The following is a 24193-nucleotide window of genomic DNA, read 5'->3' on the forward strand; positions in this document are numbered from 1 at the left end:
ATAAATTACATGTGTCTTACAATACCCTTCAAAATAAAAGTAGGAAGTTTGGGGCCCGGCGCAGTGGCGGAAGTGGTTAAAGGTCCTCGCCTTGCACGCCCGGGATCCCATATGGGCGCCGGTTCTAATCCCGGCAGCCCTGCTTCCCATCCAGCTCCCTGCCTGTGGCCTGGGAAAGCAGTCGAGGACGGCCCAAAGCTTTGGGACCCTGCACCCGCGTGGGAGACCTGGAAGAGGCTCCTGGCTTCAGATCGGCATAGTATCTGCCCGTTGCGCTCACTTGGGGAGCGAATCATCGGACGGAAGATCTTCCTCTCTGTCTCTCCTCTCTGTATATCTGCCTTTCCAATAAAAAAATAATAAAAATAAATCTTTAAAAAAAAAAAAAAGTAGGAAGTTTGTAATCTGATGATTGTCAATGGGCCCAACAACAAATATTTTACTGGTACTTTTTATGTTTGCTTTAGTCGGAATCACAGAGAGGAGAAAGAATGAGAGAGAGATCTTCCATCCACTGGATTCACTCTTCAGATGGTCACAGTGACTAGAACGGGGCCAGGCCAGGAGCCAAGAACTATTTCCAGGTTTCCCATGAATGGCAGGAGCCCAAAGATGTTAGGCATTTTCTGCTGCTTTCCCAGGCTCATTATCAGGGAGCTGGATTGAAAGTGAGCAGCTGGTACTCAAACCAGAGCCTCTATGGGATGCTGGCATTGCAGGTGAAAGTTTAGCCCAGTGTGCCATAGCAAGGGTCCTTTTAGTCCATTTTAAAAGATGTGCATTTCAGGGCCCTGCGGCGTGGCCTAGCGGCTAAAGTCCTCGCCTTGAACATGCCAGGATCCCATATGGGCACCAGTTCTAAACACAGCAGCTCCACTTCCCATCCAGCTCCCTGCTTGTGGCCTGGGAAAGCAGTCGAGGACGGCCCAAAGCCTTGGGACCCTGCACCGTGTGGGAGACCTGGAAGAAGTTCCTAGATCCTGGCTTCAGATCGGCATAGCATCGGCCATTGTGCTCACTTGGGGAGTGAATCATTGGACGGAAGATCTTCCTCTCTGTCTGTCCTACTCTCTGTATATCTGACTTTCCAATAAATAAATAATTTAAAAGATGTGCATTTAGCCTGTTACTTGTATATTAATTTCCTATTTCAAAGCGCTTCCTATCTCATTTTACAACATTGAAATAACTTTGTTTGCTTTTTTTAAGTGCTGTAAGAAATACCCTGGTACTAGTCACTGGAAAATATTAGATACAAAGAAGCTACGTTTGTAAAATTATTAGAAGAATGTCCTTAATAGAATATCCAATAGAAGGTAGTAATTTTGTCATTTATAATCACATAGGGCATACTATGGAAATATCAATTTTTTTGGAGGACCTTCTAGTACGTCAGTGAAGACTTCTGCAAAACTGAAACAACTTGAAGAGGAGAATAATGATGCCATGTTTGTGTTCATATCTGATGTTTGGTTGGACCAAGTAGAAGTACTGGAAAAACTTCACACAATGTTCTCTGGTAGGTGGTACATTTCTTTCTATTCTCTTAAAACAATTATAAGGGAAAAAAAAAAACTTATGAGGATTCAGGTCTTAAAGCTAAATACTTTTTAAAAATGATCCTTTTGAGTTTTCTGTAAAAAATTTAATCAGAGGGCCTGGCACATGGCCTAATGGCTAACAGTCCTCACCCTGAATATGCTGGGATCCTGTATGGGTACTGGTTCTAATCCTGGTGGCTCTACTTCCCATCCAGCTCCCTGCCTGTGGCCTGGGAAAGCAGTTGAGGACAGCCCAAAACCTTGGGACCTTGGGCCTGCATGGGAGACGTGGAAGAACTCCTGGCTTCAGATCAGTGCAGCTCTGGCCGTTGTGTTCACTTGGGGAGTGAATCATTGGAGGAAGATTTTCCTCTCTGTATATCAGCCTTTGCAATAAACATAAAATAAATCTTTAAAAAAAATTTTAATCATAAATAACAAGATTTCTCTCTTTTTTTTTTTTTTGAAAGACTTATTTATTTGAAATGCTGAGTTACAAAGAGAGAGAGAGATATGCTTTTCATCTGCTGGTTTTGGCCAAAGCCAGGAGCCTGGAATTCCATCTTGTGTCCCACTTGGGTGGCAGGGATTTTGGGGACAGTGCAGTACAGGCTAATCTTCTGCCTGTGGCACTAGCATCACATATGGGTACTGGTTTGGGTCCCAGCTGCTCCCCTTCTGATCTAGCTCTCTGCTTTTGGCTTGGGAAAGCAGCACAGGATGGCCCAGGGCCCAAGCCCCCCCCACATGGGAGACCTGAAAGATGTTCCTAGCTCCCAGTTTGGAGCAGCCCAGCTCTGCCAGTTTGTACCGTTGAGGACTGAATCAGCAAATAGAAGACCTCTCTTTTTATCTTTGTCTAATTCCTTCAAATAAAATAAATACAAAGTGTTTTAAAAACAAAAGACTTAGCTTTTTCCATTTGAGAAAATGTTTTTGTACAAATGTGTGTGTTCATGATAAATAAAAATTAATCCTTAATTTAGAACAAGAGAGGAGATAACAGCTTTGGAATCCAAAAGGACTATGTTGGTTACTTAAAGTGTATGAAGATATTTTGAGGATTAAGTAAATTAATGAAGGGCTCAAGTAGGTAATTAATAAATGGATGTCATTGTTACTATTATTTTAAATAATGTTCACATAAGTTATTAAAAGAATCTTTACGGGCCTGGTGCAGTAACCTAGTGGCTGAAGTCCTCGCCTTGCATGCACCAGGATCCCATATGGGCACTGTTCATGTTCTGGCAGCTCCACTTCCCATCCAGCTCCCTGCTTGTGGTCTGGGAAAGCAGTGGAGCACTGCCCAAAGCCTTGGGATCCTGCACCTGCGTGGGATACCCGGAAGAAGTTCCTGGTTCCTGGCTTCCGATCGGCATAGCATCGGCCGTTGTGCTCACATGGGGAGTGAATCAGAGGACAGAAGATCTTCTCTCTCCTCTTCTTTTGATTTTTAAAGATTTAGTTTTATTGCAAAGTCAGATATACAGAGAGGAGGAGAGACAGAAAGAAGATCTTCCATCAGATGATTCACTCCCCAAGTGACCACAATGGCCGATCTGAAGTTAGGAGCCAGGAACTTCCTCTGGATCTCCCACACAGGTGCAGGCTTTGGGCGGTCCTCTATGGCATGCAGGGAGCTGGATAGGAAGTAGAGCTGTCATGATTAGAATTGGTGCCCATATCGGATACTGGTGTGTTCAAGGTGAGGACTTTAGCTGCTAGGCCATCACACTGGGCCCTATCCGCTTTGTGTATCTGACTTTCCAGTGAAAATAAATTTTAAAAATCTAACAACAACAAAAACATTTATATTATTAAAAACATGATTACAAGGTTTTATGTTGATTTCCATATTACAAGAGTGATGTGTTTTTATTCTTTTATTTTTTAGGTTATTCACCAGCACCTCCAACCTGCTTTATTCTGTGTGGTAATTTTTCATCTGCACCATATGGAAAAAATCAAGTTCAAGCTTTAAAAGGTATTGAGAATCCATTTCGCACTTATATAAACTGATAAAAATTCATCCATAATATTTTAATATCATTCAAAAGATGTGGGTTGTATTTAATCAAATATAATTTGACTTTTTATGTGTACTTTATGAAAATTAAACTTAATATCACTTTAAAATTTTAGATGCCCTAAAAACTTTGGCAGACATAATATGTGAATACCCAAATATTCACCAAAGGTAATGGTCTCTACTGCTTTATTTTCAAATCCAAATAGTTTTGTTTAAAAACAATCATAAGGTTTATAACTGTGCTAATTAAGAACTTAAGGGAGGAAAGAAAGTTGAGAAATGAAACGGTTACAAGAAAGTGCTATTTTTAGTTTTTATTTTTAGGGTTTTTTTTGTGACTTAAGTGTCTGCACCTTCAACATGAGTCACTAGCCACATATCTCTTCATATTTGAGGTTAAATAAAAGTTAAACTGAACTCATTAGCTATGCCAGCTGTTCTTCACACGCGTGGTAATTGTACAGTACAGATAGAGGACATTCCTTTCATCCCATTGTTAGGCTGTGTTTGGAAACATTTTTACTTCGTTTATTTGTGAGCTCTTTTGGTTTTATTATTAGTTTATTTATTTGAGAACTAAGTCCATTCCCCTGGTTTATGCCCCAAATGCCTGCAGTATCCCGAAATTCCCTGTGGATGGTAGAGGCCCCTTGAGCCATCATCTGCTGCTTCCTGCAGTGCCCGTTAGCAGGCAGCTGGGACTGAGTGCAGAGGCAGGACTCAAACCCAGGCATTCCAGGAGGGTGTGCAGGTGTCCCAAGTAATAGAACTGCAAGACCAAATGCCCGCCGGAGTTCAATTTTTTTTTTAAGATTTATTTTATTTTTATCACAAAGTCAGATATACAGAGAGGAGAAGAGACAGAGAGGAACATCTTCCATCCGATGATTCACTCCCCAAGTGAGCACAATGGCCGATGCTATGCCGATCTGAAGCCAGGAACCAGAAACTTCTTCCGGATCTCCCACACGGGTGCAGGGTCCCAAAGCTTTGGGCGGTGCTCCACTGCTTTCCCAGGCCATAAGCAGGGAGCTGGATGGAAAATGGAGCTGCTGGGATTAGAACCAGTGCCCATATGGGATCCCAGCGGGTTCAAGGTGAGGACTTTCAGCCATTAGGCCATGCTGCCGGGCCCTGGAGTTCATTTTTTAAAACTCATGATTAAAAAAAAAATCCTGGTTCTGTTGAAGAGAAAGTCTGTTGTTTACAGACCACTGGATAGTATTTCTTTTCCTAATCGAATGTGTTGCATTTTGCTGCAGTAGTCGTTTTGTGTTTGTACCTGGTCCAGAGGACCCTGGATTTGGTTCCATCTTACCAAGGTAGGTTTTCTCAGATTTTTGCAGTGGTTAAGAACATTTTGTAAAATTGTAAAACTATGTTCTGTATCAAATAACTTGCTTTCATTCATAGGCCACCACTTGCTGAAAGCATCACTAATGAGTTCAGGCAGAGGGTTCCATTTTCAGTTTTTACTACTAATCCTTGCAGGTAAATATGAACAATTTGTTATAAACTCTTTTCCTTGTCATGGAAAAACCAACTCATTTCTAAACTCCCAAAATAAAACTCACTTTTTTAAATTTTAGGCTTCCCAAAATGGGAATGTTTTATTATATTTAACTGACTCATTCATAAGGATTTTGATGCTTGAATTGCTTTTGATTGCTGGGTGAATTAAAAAGATATTATATATTCTTTTTTTTTTTTTTTTTAAATTTTAGAGGAACCCCACCTCCCGGCTGTATCTCAGGAGGTGCTTTCCCCTTCTCTTTTCTTTCTTTTTGTTTTTAGGAGTTTTATTACAAAGTCAGATATACAGAGAGGAGGAGAGACAGAGAGGAACATCTTCCATCCGATGATTCACTCTCCAAGTGAGTGCAACAGCTGATGCTATGCCAATTTGAAGCCAGGAAACAGGAATCTCTTCCAGGTCTCCCACACGAGTGCAGGGTCCCAAAGCTTTGGGCCGTCCTCGACTGCTTTCCCAGTCCACAAGCAGGGAGCTGGATGGGAAGCAGGGCTTCTGGGATTAGAACCGGTGCCCATATGGGATCCTGGCAGGTTCAAGGCGAGGACTTTCAGCCACTAGGCCACGCCGCTGGGCCCAGATATTATATATTCTTTAAGAAAGTGTGAAAAGATTACATTTGTACTGTTTGTGTTGTTTGCGTTATCAGTCTTTGGTTCATTTCTGTTTGCTGGCTGCATTCATTCCTTCAGTGACGTTATCCTGTTCCATGGCTGTATGTATTGGCAACGCTCCACTTTTATCCCTAGCTCACATCTTTCTGTAATCTCCCGTCTCGCTGCACAGTCAGTTCCTCTGGAGTGTCTAGTAGACACCTTGACCATGAACTTCTAATCTTGCTCCCCTGTCACCACCATATTGACTAGGCTTCCCCATGCTAGTTCATGGCACCTCTGATGTTCTAATTACTCAGATCAGATATTTTAGATTATCTTCACAAATGCAGTGTTTCAGCAAGTCCTTAATACTTCAGAATATTCAAAGAATCGGGCCACTTCTCCCCACCTATTACAGGTTACTGTAACGGCCTCCCATCCAGTCTCTTAACTGTCACCCTTCTCCCTCAACATGCTGGCCGAGGGAAGCAAGCAGGATGTGCCCTCTTTCCCAGTGCTGAAAGGTGGGGGCCTTGTGGAGCTTCAGTAATGATGCATTCCTTGCAGTGGCAGCCCAGGCTGTCCCCTCTGATTTCCTCACCTGCCCAGTTGCCGCTTCTGCTCTTGTGGTCCCTGCGTGTGGAGCCCCTCACCCCACAAGCCTGCAGCACATCACTCTTCAGTGCAAGCCCTGCCTGTGTTCAGCCTGGTGCCCGCTCTGCCCACATGTCATCCCTCTTAGTTTGACTTCCTCCTTTTTCCAGTATGCCATGTACTGTCATGTTTTTGGTTTACATTTTCTGCTGCCCTCTGATTAGAATGTAAATTGCTTGAGGCGCCAAGGTTTTCATTCTATTTGTTCATGCCCTGAATAGAGCACATCAAGAGTTCAGTGAACAACTGTTGAATGAATAGATGGGCAGACGCAGGTGCAATTTTTGCTGTGATAAACAGCAACGAGAAGCAATGGCTCTGTGTTGTGTGACATTTGATTTTGAAATGATTTCGTATTTCTCAGGAAGTCATGAGTTGACCACTGTTTTCATTGCAGAATTCAGTACTGTACACAGGAAATCATTGTCTTTCGTGAAGACTTGGTGAATAAGATGTGCAGGAATTGTGTCCGTTTTCCTAGCAGCAATCTGGACATCCCCAATCATGTAAGTCACACAGCTGCGGCCATGTCAGCATCTCAGGTAGAACACAGAAAGAAATGTCTTTGCAACTTTTGTTTTAACAAAACTCTTAAGTTGTACCTCAAAATATAGGTGTCATTGTTTAATAAAATTCTTGTATTTATCATGTTTGCTACATGGATGTGCACTGTTGCATCCTACAGTGCCAGCGTTCCCTGACACAGAAATGTACTTTAAAAAGTTTGTGGAAAAACTAAATTCAAAGAGAAGCTTATTTTAGTGCAAGAAATTTGTACTCTCTGGCTCATCTTTGCGTAGTTAACATTTTCATAACATAGCCCAAAACTCTTCAGTTCAAAACTTTTCCAACTGTTTCAAATTTTCTATGTGCCTTTGGAAATAAATATTTAATTGAATTTCATGTTTCAGTATTTTCAGTTTTACAAAGTATCTGAAGTTAGTTTTTTTTTATGTTCCCTTGTAGTTTGTGAAGACTCTGTTATCGCAGGGACATCTGACTCCTCTCCCTCTTTATGTCAGCCCAGTATACTGGGCCTATGATTACACCCTGAGAGTGTACCCTGTGCCTGATCTACTCGTCATTGCAGACAAATACGATCCTTTCACTGTGACCAACACTGGATGCCTCTGCATAAACCCTGTAAGAGTGTGCTAAGCCTGGTATAGTCATCATTTGCTTCTGCCAGGTCTCCCACATGGGTGCAAAGCACACAGGCCACACATATGTATATAAATATAAACCCTTCTTGTTACTTAGGTTAGTGAGTGTCTACTGTGGGGAGACATTGGGTTGGGTGCAGGGATGTGAAAGTGTGTGTGCTCAGTCACTTTTGTCTCATAGTAGACAAACTTGTGGGATTCCTGCTTAGTTGCTTTGGGGGCACACTGGAAGTGCAAACCTGCAGTTCCATTCAGGAAGGGGCAAGACAGGCTATTGAACATATTTGAGTATCCTGCATGAATATTTAGCATTACATAGTACTGTTTTTGTTTCCTGTTATGAATAAAGCAGACTTTAAGAATTTTATTTCTTAAGTTTGAAAAGAGATTTAAAGTCACTGATTATTAATCAAGTACAAAAAAGATTTTAGAACATGGTAAGATTATTTTTAACCTCCATTATACATCAAAATGTTTTATTTATACTTTGACATATATTTCCTGATTTATATGCATGTGCATGTATGAACAAAGATTATTCATACACTTTTACAATAATATTCATGCTGGGCTGTACTTACTTACGTACTCCTAATCCTCTATAGCATCAGGCTACCTAGTCAACTTTAAAGACTTGCGCTCAGTGGAGGTGTTTTGATAGGAAAAGTCTCTGCATTAAGATCATGCTAAAATCTGTCATGTTGTTTCAGTCATATTTTCTGATTCATGGTCAGGTCAAGGTGTTAGTTTTAAAATATAGAGATTTTTAAAATAAAAATTGAATATTCTCTTAGGAATTTTTTTCTCCACAGGGATCTTTTCCAAGAAGTGGATTTTCATTCAAAGTTTTTTACCCTTCCAGTAAAACAGTAGAAGACAGGTAAGTGAGTCCACGGTATCAGTAAGGGGCGAAACATCGCACATTTCCTAGATGTGCTGAGATAAATTTCAAATGTTGCCTGCAGTGACCCATGAGGAATTCTAGGCTTTGCTCAGAGTGTAACACATAATCATCAGAGTCATCTGCAGCTGCAGGAACTCTGCCCAGGTCTGCCTTGGGTGGCCAAGGCCCAGACAGCTGCTTCGCAGGGTGCACACGAGCCGGAAGCTAGAATCAGGAGCACAGCTGAACTCAAAAGCCAGGCCCAGTGACAGGGCATATGGGATCTCAACTGATAGCTCAACTGATAACTGATATATATATATTTGTGTATGCTTTCTCAGAACTTTTCTATCTAAATTGCCAAGCTATAAAGGAAGGAATTAATACAATTGTGACAATGTACTTGCTAACTGAAAAAAGGTGTAGTGTGCATCATGCTATTTTTTTGTATATGTGTAAATATTTATATTTTAAATAATATATAAATATTTAAAGTCAGATATACAGAGAGGAGGAAAGACAGAGAGAAGGATCTTCTGTCCGATGATTCACTCCCCAAGTGAGCCACAACAGCTGGTGCTGAGCTGATCTGAAGCCAGGAGCCAGGAACCTCCTCCAGGTCTCCCACACGGGTGTGGGGTCCCAAGGCTTTGGGCCATCCTCGACTGCTTTCCCAGTCCACAAGCAGGGAGCTGGATGGGAAATGGGGCCGCTGGGATTAAAACAGTGCCCAAATAGGATTATGGTGCATTGTAGGGCAAGGACTTAAGCCACTATGGGCTAGGCTACTGCACCAGGCCCTTGTGTATGTGGTTTAAAAGCCTAAGCCCACATATATATGTGATTATGAGTTTCCTTTTTCCCCTTTCTTTGATTATATTTTCTATGTTTACTTGTTTTCAGGGGCAGAAATGGGGTATAAGGCTATTTTTAGGAACCCCTACTTAACTCTGAATAATATGCCTGCACTGACCTTTTTTTTAAAAAAAAAAAAACTGCAACTAAATATTAAGAAATGTACAAAATCCAGGTTTCTATACTATGTAACTTCATGATTTTTGTTTCTCTTTTCAGCAAGCTTCAAGGCTTCTGAGATTCCTAAAGCCCATCGGAAGAAACAGACTTCATACATCTTATACTTGATGGAATTTTTCAGCTTTTATTATTTTTAATGTATATAAAATGAGTAATTTCACATTTTGCATAATACAGATTTGGAAGTATATGGTTTCTCCTTCCCCTTCAATTTCCTATTACTTTTCCCCAAATTATTAAAATAGTAAATTCATTTGCTTCATAGTAACAGGCTTAGCTTCCCCACATTTAAAAGTATCATGACTTAGCAAATACAGAAAGAAAAAAAATAAAACTACATATCGCATAAGTAAACAAAAATAACAACAGAAGCGCTATCATTGCTCAGGAGAAGGGCCATTCGCTCTACACAGAAGTTAGTTCCCCGTATTGCTGATCTGACTTAAGAGCACGGTATATCAGTTTTCACAGGTCAGAGAGCACTGAACTTGTCTTTAGGACTTACAATGATTTCTAGCTGTGTCTGTTTTGTTGCAAATGATAAGACTTCACTTTTTATGGCTGAGTAGTATTTCATTTGGGATATATACCGCATTTTATCAGTTGATAGGCATCTGGGTTGGTTCCACATCTTAGTTATTGTGCATTATGCTGCTGTATAATTGGCGTTACAGGTAGCTCGCACATGTGTACTTCATTTCTTTTGGATATATTTCCCAGAAGTGGGCTGGCTGGGTTATATAGTAAATCTGTGTTCAGGTCTCTGAGGAATCTCCATAGTGCTTGAACTAGTTAGTTCACATTCCAGCCAGCATTTATGGTTTAATTCCCATTGAGATTAGGCAGAACCTCAGTGTGGTTTTTACTTGCATTTCTCTGCTAGAAAACTTGAGTATTTTCTCATGTCTGTTATCCATTTGAATCTCTCCCCTAACCTGGCTCTCAGATGTGTCAGTGGGTGTTGCTGCCTAGTTGGGGAGACCCCTAACCACGCCTACTAGACCTGCCCAGGCCCAGCTCTCTTGCATGCCAGTGGGTGCTGCAGTTTAGCACATTGCAGCTTTCCTCTAGATCCAGTCTGTGTGAGCGAGCAGGTATTGCAGCCTAGTTGGATCCACCCCCAGATCCAGGCCTCGTGTGCACTGGCAGGTTCTCTGGCCTGCCCTGAGACCTGACTCTCGCTGCCTGCTGTATAGCGTCTGAGTCCACACGTCTGCACAGTGTCTCTGCTGTCCCGAACGTTGCTTTTGAAGGACTTTCCAGCATCTTCCTCTGCTTCTCCACTCGCGTCCATCATCAAAATCCACAAGTCTGCCCCCTATTCAGCTATCTTGGAATCCTAACCCATTTTATGCAATTTTGACATTAATTTAAAATAAACTTGACATAAACTTTAGAATGAATTTGTATCTTAAGAAATTTTGATGCTAAATTATAACATGATACACTTTATAAAGTTTTGCAGAAAAGTTTCCTGCAGCCTTTAATGAAATATGCAGATCTGTATAAAGACACACTGTGGACTAGCAGTCAGATGTACAGACCCCTGCTGCCTCTGTGGGAGACCTGGGGGGAGCTCGTGGCTCCAGACACTTGACCCATTCCAGGTTTTCATTTCATTTTATTTTTATTGTAAAGTCAGATATACAGAGAGGAAGATGTTCCATGTGATGATTCACTCCCCAAGTGAACACAACAGCCAGAGCTGCGCAAGCCAGGAGCTTCTTCCGGGTCTCCCACCTGTGCAGAGTCCCTTGGGTACAGAGTCCCAAGGCTTTGGGCCGTCTTTGACTGCTTTCGCAGGCTACAAGCAGGGAGCTGGATGCGAAGTGGAACTGCCGGGATTAGAACTGGTACCCATATGGGATCCTGGTGTGCAAGATGAGGACTTTAGCTGCTAGGCCATTGCACCGGGCCCCCTAATTTTAGTGATAATTTTTTTAAATGCTTAACAAATTGTGTAAAGAACCTAGACTATACATGTTTCTTCCTTCTCAAATGCATGAAAACCAGCAGTGAGACAGATCTTTCATACACTGGTTCACTCTTCAAATGCCTGTGACACCTGGGGCTGGGCCAGACCAAAGCCGGAAGTCTGGAACTCCATCTGCATCTGCCTTGCACATGTCAGGAAACCAGGTATTTGAGGCATCATGTGCTGCCTCCCAGGGTGCACATTAACAAGAGCTGGATTGGAAGAGAGACTAGGAGTCAGTCCACGCATTATGAGAAAGGATCCCAAGTGCTGGCTTCTTCTTAAGGTTTTTATTGGAAAGGCAGATTTTACAGACAGAAGATGCACCTGCCCACTGGTTCCCTCCCCAAGTGGCTGCAATGGCTACAACTGAGTGATCTGAAGCCAGGAGCCTCCTGTGGGTCTCCCATGTGGGTAGAGAATCTTAAGGCTTTAGGCAATCCTTCACTGTTTCCCCAGACCACAGCAGTTCTACTGACTTTGAACATGGCTACAGTGAAGGAGAAAATTCCTCAAGGAGTTTTAATCTGAATGTTGTGATGTAGAATGTAGAAAGGAGAAAGTGGCAGTGTTGCTATGTGCAATGAAGATGGTAAATGTGCAGTAACAAAAGGGATCCAGGGCCCGGCGCGGTGGCGCAAGTGGTTAAGTCCTCGCCTTGCACACCCGGGATCCCATATGGGCGCCGGTTCTAATCCCAGCAGCCCCGCTTCCCTTCCAGCTCCCTGCCTGTGGCCCGGGAAAGTAGTTGAGGACGGCCCAGGGTTTTGGGACCCTGCACCTGCGTGGGAGACCTGGAAGAGGCTCCTGGCTTCGGACTGGCATAGCATTGGCCGTTGCGCTCACTTGGGGAGTGGATCATCGGACAGAAGATCTTCCTCTCTGTCTCTCCTCTCTGTATATCCGCCTTTCCAATAAAAAAATAATAAAAATAAATCTTTAAAAAAAAAAAAAAAGGGATCCAGTTATAGAAGAGCAAGAGTTGATGATGTTTAATTTAAAGAACAGTCCAGAACCTGGCACAGTAGCCTAGTGGCTAGATTGCTTGCATTGCATGCACTGGGATCCCATTTGGATGCAGGTTTGTATCCTAACTGCTACATGTCCCTTCCATTTTTAAGGATTTATTTAAACCTTAAAAAAAAGTCTAGAAAAACTGAAGCTTAGATGAAGGCATAATTTTTTTTAAAAGATTTATTTTTTATTGGAAAGTTAGATATACAGGCAGGAGAGACAGAGAGGAAGATCTTCTGTCCTCTCATTCACTCCCCAAGTGACCACAACGGCTGGAGCTGAGCCGATCCGAAGCCAGGAGCCCGGAGCTGCTTCTGAGTCTTTTCAAACCAGTTCCCTGCTAATGTGTCTGGGAAAGTAGTGGAAGATGGCCTAATGTATGTAAGGGCCACTGCCACCCTCTTGAACACAGATGAAACCTGGTTCCTGGCTTCAATCAGGCCAAGCCTCAGCCATTGCAGCATCTGCGAAATGGCCCAGGAGATGGAAGATTTCTCTTTATAACTTTCCAAATAAAATAAATCTTAAAAAAAAAATCAGATAGGGCCTGGCACAGTAGCCTAGAAGCTAAAGTCCTTGCCTTGCAAGTGCCGGGATCCCATATGTTATCGGTTCTAGTCCCAGCGGCCCCATTTCCCATCCAGCTCCCTGCTTGTAGCCTAGGAAAGCAGTGGAGGATGGCCAAAAGCCTTGGGACCCCGTACCTGTCAGGGAGGCCTGGTAGACACTCCTGCCTCCTGGGGTCGGATCGGCTCAGCTCTAGCCACTGTGGCCACTTGGGGAGTGAATCCGCGGATGGAGGATCTTCCGCTGTCTCTCTCTAGGTTTATCTCACTTTCCAATAAAAATCAATCTTAATTTTTAAAAATCAGATAAAAGTACCCCTTGATCTTTTAAAAGAAACTGCTTCTGTAATTAAAGCTGAGGTATTCTGAGATCTTTTTAGCACCAGTGAGTGGCTACAAAGACAGGATACACTTAAACCTGATGAGGTAGAGTGAGATGAAGCGGTTACCGCTGGCCAGCTGCGGCAAGCAAGCAGTGAGTCAGCAAAGGCAGGCGTGAGCACCGGCCTGTGCAGAGCTGAGGAAGGGATCCGCGATCTGAAGGGTGGGGCAGCAAGGACGACAGTGAAAGGTAGCGTGGGCTTCCACGCGGGGGAGGACCGGCACAGGAGCTGTCTGGTGACGGCCTGCAGCAGACCTCGGAGTGCCAGGGCTTCCTGTAACTCAGGACCTCGGGCGCAGCGACACTGGCTCCAGTAAACAGGTTCCTGCCACCCACATGGACAATCTACATAAAGTGCCCAACGTGGGCTCTTGTGATAGCTTAGAGGCATTTGCAGAGTAAACCAGAAGATGAGGGCTATTAAAAAACTGTTAGGAGAATGAGAGCTCATTTCCACTTCGCTTGTTCTCTACCAATCACAAATACCCATGGCACCGGGAAAGGGCCTCCATAAGCCTGCCTGTCATTTCCTTTAACTTCTTAAAAAAAAAAAATTAGTGGTAGGTATTACTTTACCTACTTGTCCAATCAGCTGTATAGCCTAGTTTGAGCATATTTATTTAGCTGAGATCTATTACAGTCATTATATATATATTATGTTGCATCTTATACCCTTCTTAAAAAAAAAAAAAAAAAGCTTATTAAGATGAGTCAAAGAGAGGCAGAGACAAGATCTTCCTCTTGCTGGCTCACTCCTCAAATTAGCCCCAGCAGCTGGGCTATGCCAGGCCAGAACCGGGCTCCTGGACTTCTTTCTGGTCTCCTCTGTGGGTTCAAGGGCCCAATCATTTGGGCCATTCTCTGTTTTCCCAGGCACATGAACAAGGAGCTAGAGTCAAAGTGGAGCACTTGGGCCTTGAACCAGCACCTATATGAGATGCTGTTTTTTGTTTTTTTTTTTTTTTTTTTTTTTTAGGCAGTGGGTTAATGCACTAAGCCACAACACCAGCCTCACTGTATAAAGTACAGTTAGCTCAGAGGGCTGATAAGCATAGTCTTGAGTGACTCCCACATTTACAGAACTGACAGTAGAGCCACAAAAGAAGAGACAGGTGAGCCTGGTGGTCTGTAAACCCCGAGAAAAATCTTTGTTGGAGGGGCAGTCACCTGCTTTGAATGCTACCATGATTTGGGAAAGGAGAAGCCTCAAGTGCCGTTTTCTGTCATTGCAAGCCTGATACTTAAGATTATATTCAAATGGAGACCTCAAATGGACAGCTGCGTATATTCCAGAGGTCTGGAATCCAGAACCTGAGGCATGTGCATTTTAAGTGTAAGCATTTGATTAGGGCAGAATACCTGGAGAGAGAGAAAGAGACAGACAGACAAACAGACAGACAAGAGTCCCAACATTGGGTCATTTCTGCCTAGAGTTGAACAGAGGGGCCGGTGCAGTGGCATAGCCAGCAGAACTGCCGCCTGTGACTTCAGCATCTCACATGGACACTGGCTCGTGTCCCAGCTGCTCCACTTCGGACCCAGCACCCCACCAATGCTCTGGCAAGGCAGGAGCGAATGAATTAAATGGCTCCTGCCACTCATGGGAAATCTGGATGAAGCTCCTGGCTTTGGCCTGGCACAGCTCCATCACGGCCATCTGGAGAGAGAACCAGTGGGTAGTAAGACCTCTCTTTGCTCTCCTCTCTGTGTAACTGACTTTCAAATAAATAAATCTAAGAATAAACTTAAACCTGGGAAGAATCTTGTCAAGGAGGTGATGACATTAGTTGTGCTACGTACTGCCCAGAGTAGAAAAAATGATCACTAAATTACCCATCAATTATTAAACAACAGCACATAAATACACTTACATGAGATCATTTTGAAAGGCTACATAAAATTCCATCATAAAGTTAGCTCCACTCTTCCACTGTTTGTAGTTGCTCCTAAATTTTTAGGATAAATGAACTTGCCTCGAACACACTCTATAGGACCAACTCCAAATACTTCAGTCAAAAACCATGAACACATTTTAAAATTCTACTCCCACTCTGAGGAAATGCAAATGTAAAAAAAAAAAAAAAGAAACAAAATCTCTTGCCATTTTTGACAGGTGCCATGTCATATACTTGCAATTTGGTCACACTTAAGATTGAGTTCTGGTAAGTAATGGGATGGGAAGCTTAGAGAATGAGTGGGACAACATACATTTAAAAAAAAAAAAGGCACAAGAAGGAAGGGGTTGGTTGAAACCCGGGGCTATTTCTGGCCTTTCCAGGCCACCGTCTGGCTTCCTGCCCCTCCCCCCTTTGGCGTTGGCGTCACTATGGCAACAAGCAGGCGCGCAGACACAGCCGTTGCTGACAGTGGTCACCTCTCGCAGGGTGGACTGGAGACCTGGCGAGGCGCCTCCCACACCGGGTCCCTCTTCATCACTTTTAGCGTCGGGAGTGCCGGGGTGTGAGTGTGAGGAACTGTGGGGCAGCATGGCCAAAGGGCCAGGCTCCTCGCGGCTGGAGGAGTTGGACCTGAGCGGAGAGGAGGTCCAGAGGCTCACCTCCGCCTTCCAGGACCCGGAGTTCCGGCGAATGTTCTCCGAGTACGCCGAGCAGCTCACCGACCCCGAGAACAGGCGTCTGTATGAGGCGGAGATCACCGCGCTGGAGCGGGAGCGCGGGGTGGACGTGCGGTTCGTGCACCCGCAGCCGGGCCACGCGTTGCGCACCAGCCTGGACGGGACGCGGCGCTGCTTCGTGAACGTGTGCAGCAACGCACTGGTGGGCGCGCCCAGCAGCCGGCCGGGCGCCGGGGGCGAGGCACCCGGCAGCCACTGGGCCCTGCCCTACAGCCTGGCGCCGGGCCGCGAGTACGCGGGGCGCAACGGCACCCGCTACACCGTCTACGACGTGGTCTTTCACCCGGACGCGCTGGCGCTGGCCCGGCGCCACGAGCGCTTCCGCCACATGCTGGACGCCACGGCCCTGGAGGCCGTCGAGAAGCAGTTCGGCGTCAAGCTGGACCGCAGGAATGCCAAGACCCTCAAGACCAAGTACAAGGGCACCCCGGAGGCCGCCGTGCTGCGGACGCCCCTGCCTGGGGGACCCCCTCTCCGGCCCGAAGGGGATCAGGACGACCCTCTGCAGGGCTTCCCGTACCCCTACAGCTACCCGGAACGGCCCGGGCGCTCGGCCGGCGCTCCGCCCAGGGCCGCCTCCCCGCCCCGGGCGACGGCGCCCCCCGCGCCCACCGAGCCTCGCTGCAGCGTGGTGCAGCGGCACCACGTGGACCTCCAGGATTACCGCTGCTCCCGGGACTCGGCCCCGAGCCCGGTGCCCCACGAGCTGGTGGTCACCATCGAGCTGCCGCTGCTGCGCTCGGCCGAGCAGGCGGCGCTGGAGGTGACGGGCAAGCTGCTGTGCCTGGACTCGCGGAAGCCTGACTACCGCCTGCGCCTCTCGCTCCCTTACCCGGTGGACGACAGCCGCGGCCGAGCGCAGTTCCACAAGGCGCGGCGGCAGCTGGTCGTCACGCTGCCCGTGGTGACCCCCGCTGCGCGCCGAGAGGCCGCCGCCGCGCCGGAAGAGGGACCCGCAGCGACCGGAACTGACGGCGCGACCGGAACTGACGGCGCGCTCTGCGCTTCCGCTCGCCGGGAGGAGGCGGGACTGGCCGGGGGTGTCGCCGCGGACGATCAGGATTCCTGTACCGGCGCTGCGAGCGTCGGGGTCACAATCCCCGACTTTTCCGAGCTGGTGGCGGGCGCTGAAGAGACGCTCCTCCGAGAGCCCAAGGATCGGGACTTGGACGGATGTTCGGGGTCCCTGCCCGGCGGAGCCGGCGGCGCAGAGCCCCCAGGTCCCTCAGTCCTGGACCTTGACGGGCAGGAGTCCTCTGCAGGAGAAGGTCCACGCGGAGATCTCGGCGTGGAGAGCCGCACGTGCCGGCCGGACGTGGGCCGCGAGCCGGGCGAGCCAGCCATGGGAGGTCCCGCCCCCGAGAGAAGGGGACCTCAGTGCCCTCCCCTGCAGTGTAATCAGGATGAGAAGACCTTGACCATGCTGGTTCACGTGCCGCGGATCCAACCGCAGAGTCTTCAAGGGGATTTGAGTCCCCTCGGGTACAAACTGTGCTTCTGCGCGGAAGACTTAGTTTATTCCTTCTCTTTGCAATTTGCTCCAGAGAATCAGTTGAGTGTCAAAGAACCGGTGGTTAGCGTTTCCTCGGACAATGCCGTGATAGAGCTAGCCAAAGCTCCAGGGAGCTATGGGCACTGGAGAGAGTGGTATTGTGGTTTAAACGACCAGTCTTTGGAGGTAAAAGCTCTTTGTAGAGTCTTAAGGTTGGAAATATTTCATGTCACTTTTAACATTTGCTGTTAATTGTTTTCTCAATTTCTTCTAAAACAAACTGAGCTTTAATTTTTCTGTAAAACTAGATACTGATACCCTTGTTGAAAGATCATGCATCTAGATTTTTTTTTCTATTTTTTTTTTTTTTCGTACGTGCCCGCATCCCCTGTGATGCCTGCATAGATTTGGGGACTGCAGAGATGGTTCTTCCTGGGCCCCCTGACTGCAAAAGGGGGATGGATTCTGGGTGACTTGCAGACTTGAGCAACACGTCACTTTCCTCTGGGGAAAGAGCTGCAGCTCTGCTTTTTCAGATGGGTTTGTGCTTCAATGAGAGAAAGCATCTTAGCCAGTGCTGTACAGTTTTCATGCGGGAAGACAAATTTAACCTTAAATCTCATTCTAGACTGGTTATATGAAGCTCCTGACTCCAGTCAAGAATTCTGGAAGGGTTTTAAATTGTCTAATAAGAGCTTTAGTGGACTTGAGGTGCCTCCCATGTAAATCATTTAGCTGGCTTTCAGGAGGTGTGGTAGTGGTCGAACTGAACATCTCCTCTCCTCGGCTGCCCTCTTCAGGACAAATGCGTGAACAGTCGAGCATGACCGTTTTACTCAGCACATCCTTGGAATGAGCAACTTAGTATGTTCTCTCTTGTAGTTATGCTCATCTGTACCTTCTAGGTTATTAAGATTCCTGAATTTCACAATCAGGACTACATAAATAAACAGATGGTAGAAGCTTTATGTAGATTTTAAAGCTTGTTTCTGTGAGGGGGGATAGTTATATAGAGAGATCCTCCATCCACCGGTTCACTTCCCAAATGGCTTCAACAGCCAGAACTGAGCTGATCTGAAGCTGGGAGCCAGGAGCTTCCTCCGAGTCTCCCATGTAGGTAGGTGCAGGGGCCAAGGTCTTGGGCCATCCTCTACCACCTTCCCAGGCCACAAGCTGGATCAGAAGTGGAGCAGCCAGTATCAGAACCCTTACAGGACACAGGCACCATGGTACAGTGGGCTAAGCCTGCTTCTCTTTAACCTCTTTTAACATATTGAAGAGTTATGTTCCCAGAACCAAAGGTAATTGATTATAGATTACATATTAGAAACTAATTACTGGCCATGCACTCTAAATTGTCTGAAAGTTTCATTTCTTCCTCTTTGTCAGTCACTTTTAATAACTATTTTGTGAGCTGGGTCTCTATGAGAAGTGGTTAATTTGAAACTCGCCAAGAATGCTAAAATAGGCTAGGTAACATACTTTGTGGGAATACTAAATGGAATATGTTTATATTATCAGAAGAGGGAAATTTGGCAAAGGGCAGTTGCTTTCCTGTAATTGTTTTAATAAGTGCAAAAATAACCCCCACTGTGGGAAGAAAACTTTATGGGTAAGTAATTTCTATGCAAAACTATTTTAATAGCATTTTCTAGTATGCCAACATTTTATCGGAGAAGCTAGACCAAAATAGTATTAGGTCAACTGTATTTTTTATCTTTGAAGTCTGAAATAGATTTATAATTATCTTATTATCATATTTGCTAAGGTTGTTGATGAAACCATAATATCTGATTCTTTTATTTTCCATGGCATTGAACCAGGTTCTGAGTATTGAATTTTAAAAAACATTTTTAATGGACCCTGCGTGATGGCTCAGTGATTAAAGTCCTTGCCTTGCATGTGCCAAGTTCCCATATGCACGCCAGTTTGTGTCCTGGCTGCTCCTCTTATTCAGCTCTGTATGTGGCCTGGGAAAGCAGTAGAAGATGGACTTGGGACCCTGCACCCACATGGAAAACCCAGAGGAAGTTCCAGGCTCTTGGCTTTGGGTCAGCTCAGCTCTAGCCATTGTGGCCATTTGGGGGATGAACCAGCAGATGGAAGATCTTTCTGTCTCTCCTCTCTGTAAATCTGATTTTCCAATAAAAAATAAAATTTTTAAAAACAAAACATTAGTACTGAAGCATTTATAATGGATATATTATCATATACGTTATATGAAAAGAACCATAATGTAAAGCAAATTTGTGGTTATCAAGATGAAATTTGCTATTTTACATGGAAAAATACCAAATGTATTTATTGCAGCCTTGGCTATTCCCTGGCAATTTTCCTAGAGCTTCAGGACCACATGTTGTTATTTTACTATAAAAGTAAAGTCAGCCGTTAGAATGACAAGGCAAATCTTTTAACAATTTCCGGGCCTGGCAGTGTGGCCTAGCGGCTAAAGTACTCACCTTGAACGTGCCAGAATCCCATATGGGTGCTGATTCTAATCCCGGAAGCTCCACTTCCCATCCCGCTCCCTGCTGTGGCCTGGGAAAGCAGTGGAGGATGGCCCAAAGCCTTGGGACCCTGCACCCATGTGGGAGACCTGGAAGAAGTTCCTGGCTCCTGGCTTTGGATCAACTCAACACCGGCCGTTGCGCTCACTTGGGGAGTGAATCCTCAGACGGAAGATCTTCCTCTCTATCTCTCCTTCTCTCTGTATATCTGACTTCCCAATAAAAATAAAATGAGTCTTTAAAAAACAAAAACAATTCCCATTATAAGTTTTGGGTTTTATTAAAAACTAAAGTGGTAGATTTTTGGTAGTGACACAAAGGTGAACATATTGTCCAGAAATATGAGCAGTAGATGTATCTTAAGATTCTAAAGGTTTACTTTTGTTTGGTAAAAGTTCACAAGTTCAAACACTGTTAAAAAGAAGATAACTTGAAACTTGTCCTTCATTTTTTCCTAGTTGAACCAAAAAGGGAAATTATTCTAAAATTTTTTAAAAATAGACGTTTTGAAAGGTTTTATTTTTATAAGAAAGGCAGATTGTGAGAAGAAGGAAAGACAAAGATCTGTGCTGGTTCACTCCTCAAGTGGCTGCAACAACCAGAAGTGAGCTGATCAGGAGCCAGGAACCAGGAGCTTCTGTGCCTCCCATACAGGTGCAGGGTCCCAAAGCTTTGGACTGTCCTTGACTGCTTTCCCAGTCCACAAGCAGAGAGTTGGATGGAAAGTAGAGCAGCTAGGACATGAACCGGCTGTGTAAAGTCTAACCTATGTGGTATCTTTTTTTATTTGTAGGAGAGGCTGTTTGTCAGTGAAGAAAATGTCAGTGAGTTTCTGGAAGAGGTCCTGAACTCTCCGGTGAGACCGACAATGCCACTAACTCCACCACTAATTGAAGTCCTTCAGGCTAATGATAACAAGATTCAAATTCATGCCAAGGTAAGGGTTTCATCAGACAGATCTCCTTCCCTCTATAAATCTTCCTTTCAATAAAATAAATGTTAAAAAAAACTTAGCGGTCAGTCTTGATACAACTCTACCTAATAAGAATGGATAAATTGACAAAATTCCCATTATTTAAAAAATTGAGAAAAGACACGGTTTGTCTCTGGATGAGTATTCAGACTTCCTAAACCTTGGCTACTTTTTGTTCTTCATTGCAGTTATTTTGGGATTAAATGAAGTAATGTGAAATGAAGACACCTAGTAAATACATAGACAAACATCTTAGGCTCACTTTGCCCAGCTCGTGTAGATGGTTTTGTGGTAAGGTGAGGATTTACCACGAGGCCATCACACCAGTCCTTTTTTTTTTTTCAAAGACTTGCTTTCCCAGCATGCTTGCCTAGAGCCCTTAAGTGTGGTAGAAGACTTAAAGGAAGTTTGTGGCTTGGGGGAGAAGGAGCTCAAAAAGGTAGAGAGTGGCTCTCACATTGCCTCTGCCCTTTGGTAATCATGCTTTGTCGGTTGGAAGGAGGTGAAGGGGCACCTGGGAGCAAGCTGTTGAAGGGTGAGGATAAGGGAATTGGCCGTGAGTGGTACAGCCGGCTGCCTGTTAGGAGCCCAACATGGCGCCTGAGCAACACATGATGCAGAAGAGACAGCAATCCGTTCCTGGCCAGCCAACAGCTGTTCACGCCCATAAGCCCCATTCCTGGGATGGGGGCATTTAAATAAAACTTTATGCTCCTACTGGAGAGTGGTTTTCCCCCCAAAATATGGGAAACTGGGTTGAGGGTGGGGTTTGGATGGAATAAGAGATCTTACCCAATCTGTAGGTAGGGAATTGGCCCAATGAGTAACAAGTTACTTTGCAGTTTCTCTGAAAAGTTTAGCCCTCTTCCTCTTCTAGTTCTCCCTCCCTGATAGTGCAGGTGTGCGTTTCTTCAGCCCTTGTGGTCTTCTTGTGGATGAATGTTAATGTGGGAGCACTATGTCATTTAAGTAAGGTTAGACTTAGTGATGATGAATTTTGATACATCCCAGTACCGTACTTCAAGTTATTTTTCCAAGTTGTATTTAAAGTTTCAGTTTTAAAGTATTTATTTTAAAGTATTTAGTTTTTTCAGGGCCTGGTGCGGTGGCCTAGTGGCTAAAGTCCTCGTCTTGGACGCGCCAGAATCCCACATGGGAGCTGGTTGAAATTCCAGCAACTCCACTTCCCATCCAGCTCCCTGCTTGTGGCCTGGGAAAGCAGTGGAGGATGGCCCAAAGTCTTGGGACCCTGCATCTGTGTGGGAGACCTGGAAGAAGTTCCTGGCTCCTGGCTTCAGATTGACATAGCATTGGCCGTTGCGCTCACGCAACGGAGTGAATCATTGGATGGAAGATCTTTCTCTCTGTCTTTCCTCCTCTCTGTATATCTGACTTGCCAATAAAAATAAGCCTTTAAAAAATAAAGTTTAGTTTTTTCAGTTAGTGATTGCAGTGATCAGGATGAACTTCCTTCTAGCAGACTGAACCCCTTTTACAAAGCCACTTTAACAACCACTGCCAATATACTGTTCAAGGTGAGTGTAAAACTGAGTGACTTAAAAAACAAACAACTTAGGAAGAGACATCTGCTGGTAAACTCTCCAAATGGCTGCAATGGCTGGGGCTCGGCCAGGCCGATGCCAGGAGCCTGGAACTCCTTCTGGATTTCTTAGTAGCAGAGAGCTTGGATCTGAGGTAGAACATCCTAAGACTTAAACCTGCACTTACATAGGATGCCAACATTGCAGGCAGTGGCTAACTGGTTGCGCCACAACACCAGCCCCAGTTTGATCATTATGCCTTCAATATTAACTGCAAAAATAATTCAGTGACCAGCACAACTGACTGATAAAAATGGAGGAAGTTCGCTTAAATGACATTAATTCAATAATGCCATTATAAGCATGACTGCTAAAGGGTTTTATAGGTCTTAATAAAAACCTTGTTACTAGCTTCTCGGCCTTTTGGCTAAGAAAGTATAAAAAACTTGTTACTTACATAATGAAGCTGAGATTAAAGAAAGAATTTAATCGAAACATCAATGCCAGGTTTTCTTTGTTATGAAATGGCTGGCAACATCAGGAGGATGACATCAGCGGAAGCCTGGAAGCACATATGCAGGCCTGCCAGGGTTTATACAAGACTTAAACCTTATTTCCAAAGGATACCACACCTGAATCTTCCTTTCTTGGAAAGAAATAATTTGTTGTTTCTCTCAACAGATCCAAGAATGTAGTCACTCTGACCAGCTTCAAGTAAAGGAAGAAAGAGTCAATAAAGGAAGTCACCTAACTGAAAAGGAAAATGCAGAGCATCTTAGCACTTGTACAACGGATTCAACAACAGTTAAAGCACCAGAAATAGATAGCTGTGGTTCCACTGCAAGTGAACATGAAGAGCCTCTTGATGTTCCGCAAATGAGGTTTGGGAAATCTCAGCAACTTGAGTCAAAGATGGAACCACAAGTTTTAAAAGAAACAAGTGCTGCTTATTCAATTGAGGAGAAAGATAATGCAAAGGAATCAGTAATAAATGAAGAGAGAGAGATACACGGAAATCACTTTTCTTCACTACCGACCACAACTGCAGTTCACAGTGTACCAGAGTTTGGCAGCATCAAGGAAACCAATATGCAGGATGGCAGTGTGCAGATTATCAAAGATCACGTGACTCACTGTGCATTCAGCTTCCAGAATTCCTTGCTGTATGATTTAGATTAATTCTAAATAACTTTTTGATTTGAAGGTTAGGAGTAACAAATATGGGACCTTTTTAAAAGTTTTTTTTGGTTAATCATTAAAACTCAAGATATTCAACCAAATGTAAAATTTGCAATTTTCAATCTAATGGGGAAATTGGATATGTATTTTTTTTGCCTTAAGTTTATAAACACTTCCCTTAATTATGAAGATAAATTTTGTGATTTGTATGATACATGCATATTTTTGTAATGGAGAGTTAACATTTACTTTTCATGTAACCTTTATTTATCTGTTGAATTTTGCTTTTACGGACCATTATTTTAATAAAGTTTCAAAGTAAATATTCACAAAGTTGTCATACTGAGTACTTCTCACAAATGCAGTTTTAACTACAAATATTTGTATCTTTCTGAGGGAGTACAATTTATTTTTAAGTCTTCGTAGGGTTTAGTCTTGCAATAGAGCTTTTTTTCTTTGAAAGAACAAAGGAGAGAAACACAGAAATATATCCACAA

The 24193-nt window shown here is 44.3% G+C and overlaps 2 protein-coding genes across 6 annotated transcripts in view; both read left to right on the forward strand.

Moving 5' to 3' along the window:
- The window catches only part of POLE2 (DNA polymerase epsilon 2, accessory subunit), a 28989-nt gene extending 19413 nt beyond the window's left edge, over nucleotides 1–9576 (forward strand). The window contains exons 11-19 of one of the 4 annotated variants that reach the window (XM_040968758.1): nucleotides 1347–1519; nucleotides 3436–3525; nucleotides 3684–3738; nucleotides 4833–4892; nucleotides 4984–5061; nucleotides 6749–6857; nucleotides 7318–7494; nucleotides 8327–8394; nucleotides 9472–9576. In XM_040968758.1, coding sequence (XP_040824692.1) covers nucleotides 1347–1519; nucleotides 3436–3525; nucleotides 3684–3738; nucleotides 4833–4892; nucleotides 4984–5061; nucleotides 6749–6857; nucleotides 7318–7494; nucleotides 8327–8394; nucleotides 9472–9490 — 829 coding nt within the window. In that variant the 3' untranslated portion in view covers nucleotides 9491–9576. The remainder of the gene's footprint in view (nucleotides 1–1346; nucleotides 1520–3435; nucleotides 3526–3683; nucleotides 3739–4832; nucleotides 4893–4983; nucleotides 5062–6748; nucleotides 6858–7317; nucleotides 7495–8326; nucleotides 8395–9471) is intronic. The other 3 variants (XM_040968759.1, XM_040968760.1, XM_040968761.1) reach the window with 3 other exon arrangements.
- Nucleotides 9577–15855: 6279 nt separating this feature from the next.
- On the forward strand, nucleotides 15856–24023 carry DNAAF2 (dynein axonemal assembly factor 2). 2 transcript variants are annotated; one of them, XM_040968756.1, is made up of 3 exons: nucleotides 15856–17682; nucleotides 20797–20940; nucleotides 23199–24023. In XM_040968756.1, the coding sequence occupies exons 1-3, from the start codon at nucleotides 15856–15858 to the stop codon at nucleotides 23694–23696; spliced, it is 2469 nt and encodes an 822-aa protein (XP_040824690.1). In that variant the 3' UTR covers nucleotides 23697–24023. The 2 variants fall into 2 exon arrangements, with proteins under 2 accessions (XP_040824690.1, XP_040824691.1); XM_040968757.1 differs by lacking the exon at nucleotides 20797–20940.
- Nucleotides 24024–24193: the final 170 nt, after the last annotated feature.

This window comes from Ochotona curzoniae, unplaced genomic scaffold (assembly GCF_017591425.1).
Source record: "Ochotona curzoniae isolate NIBS_2020 unplaced genomic scaffold, NIBS_Ocur_1.0 scaffold_4701, whole genome shotgun sequence".
In the NCBI taxonomy this organism is placed as follows: domain Eukaryota; kingdom Metazoa; phylum Chordata; class Mammalia; order Lagomorpha; family Ochotonidae; genus Ochotona; species Ochotona curzoniae.

Coding starts and splice junctions, on each gene's coding strand:
- DNAAF2 (XM_040968756.1), top strand. CDS start 15,856: ATGGCCAAAGGGCCAGGCTCCTCGCGGCTGGAGGAGTTGGACCTGAGC. Junction 17,683..20,796: donor TAAACGACCAGTCTTTGGAG/GTAAAAGCTCTT, acceptor TTTTATTTGTAG/GAGAGGCTGTTTGTCAGTGA. Junction 20,941..23,198: donor AGATTCAAATTCATGCCAAG/GTAAGGGTTTCA, acceptor TTCTCTCAACAG/ATCCAAGAATGTAGTCACTC.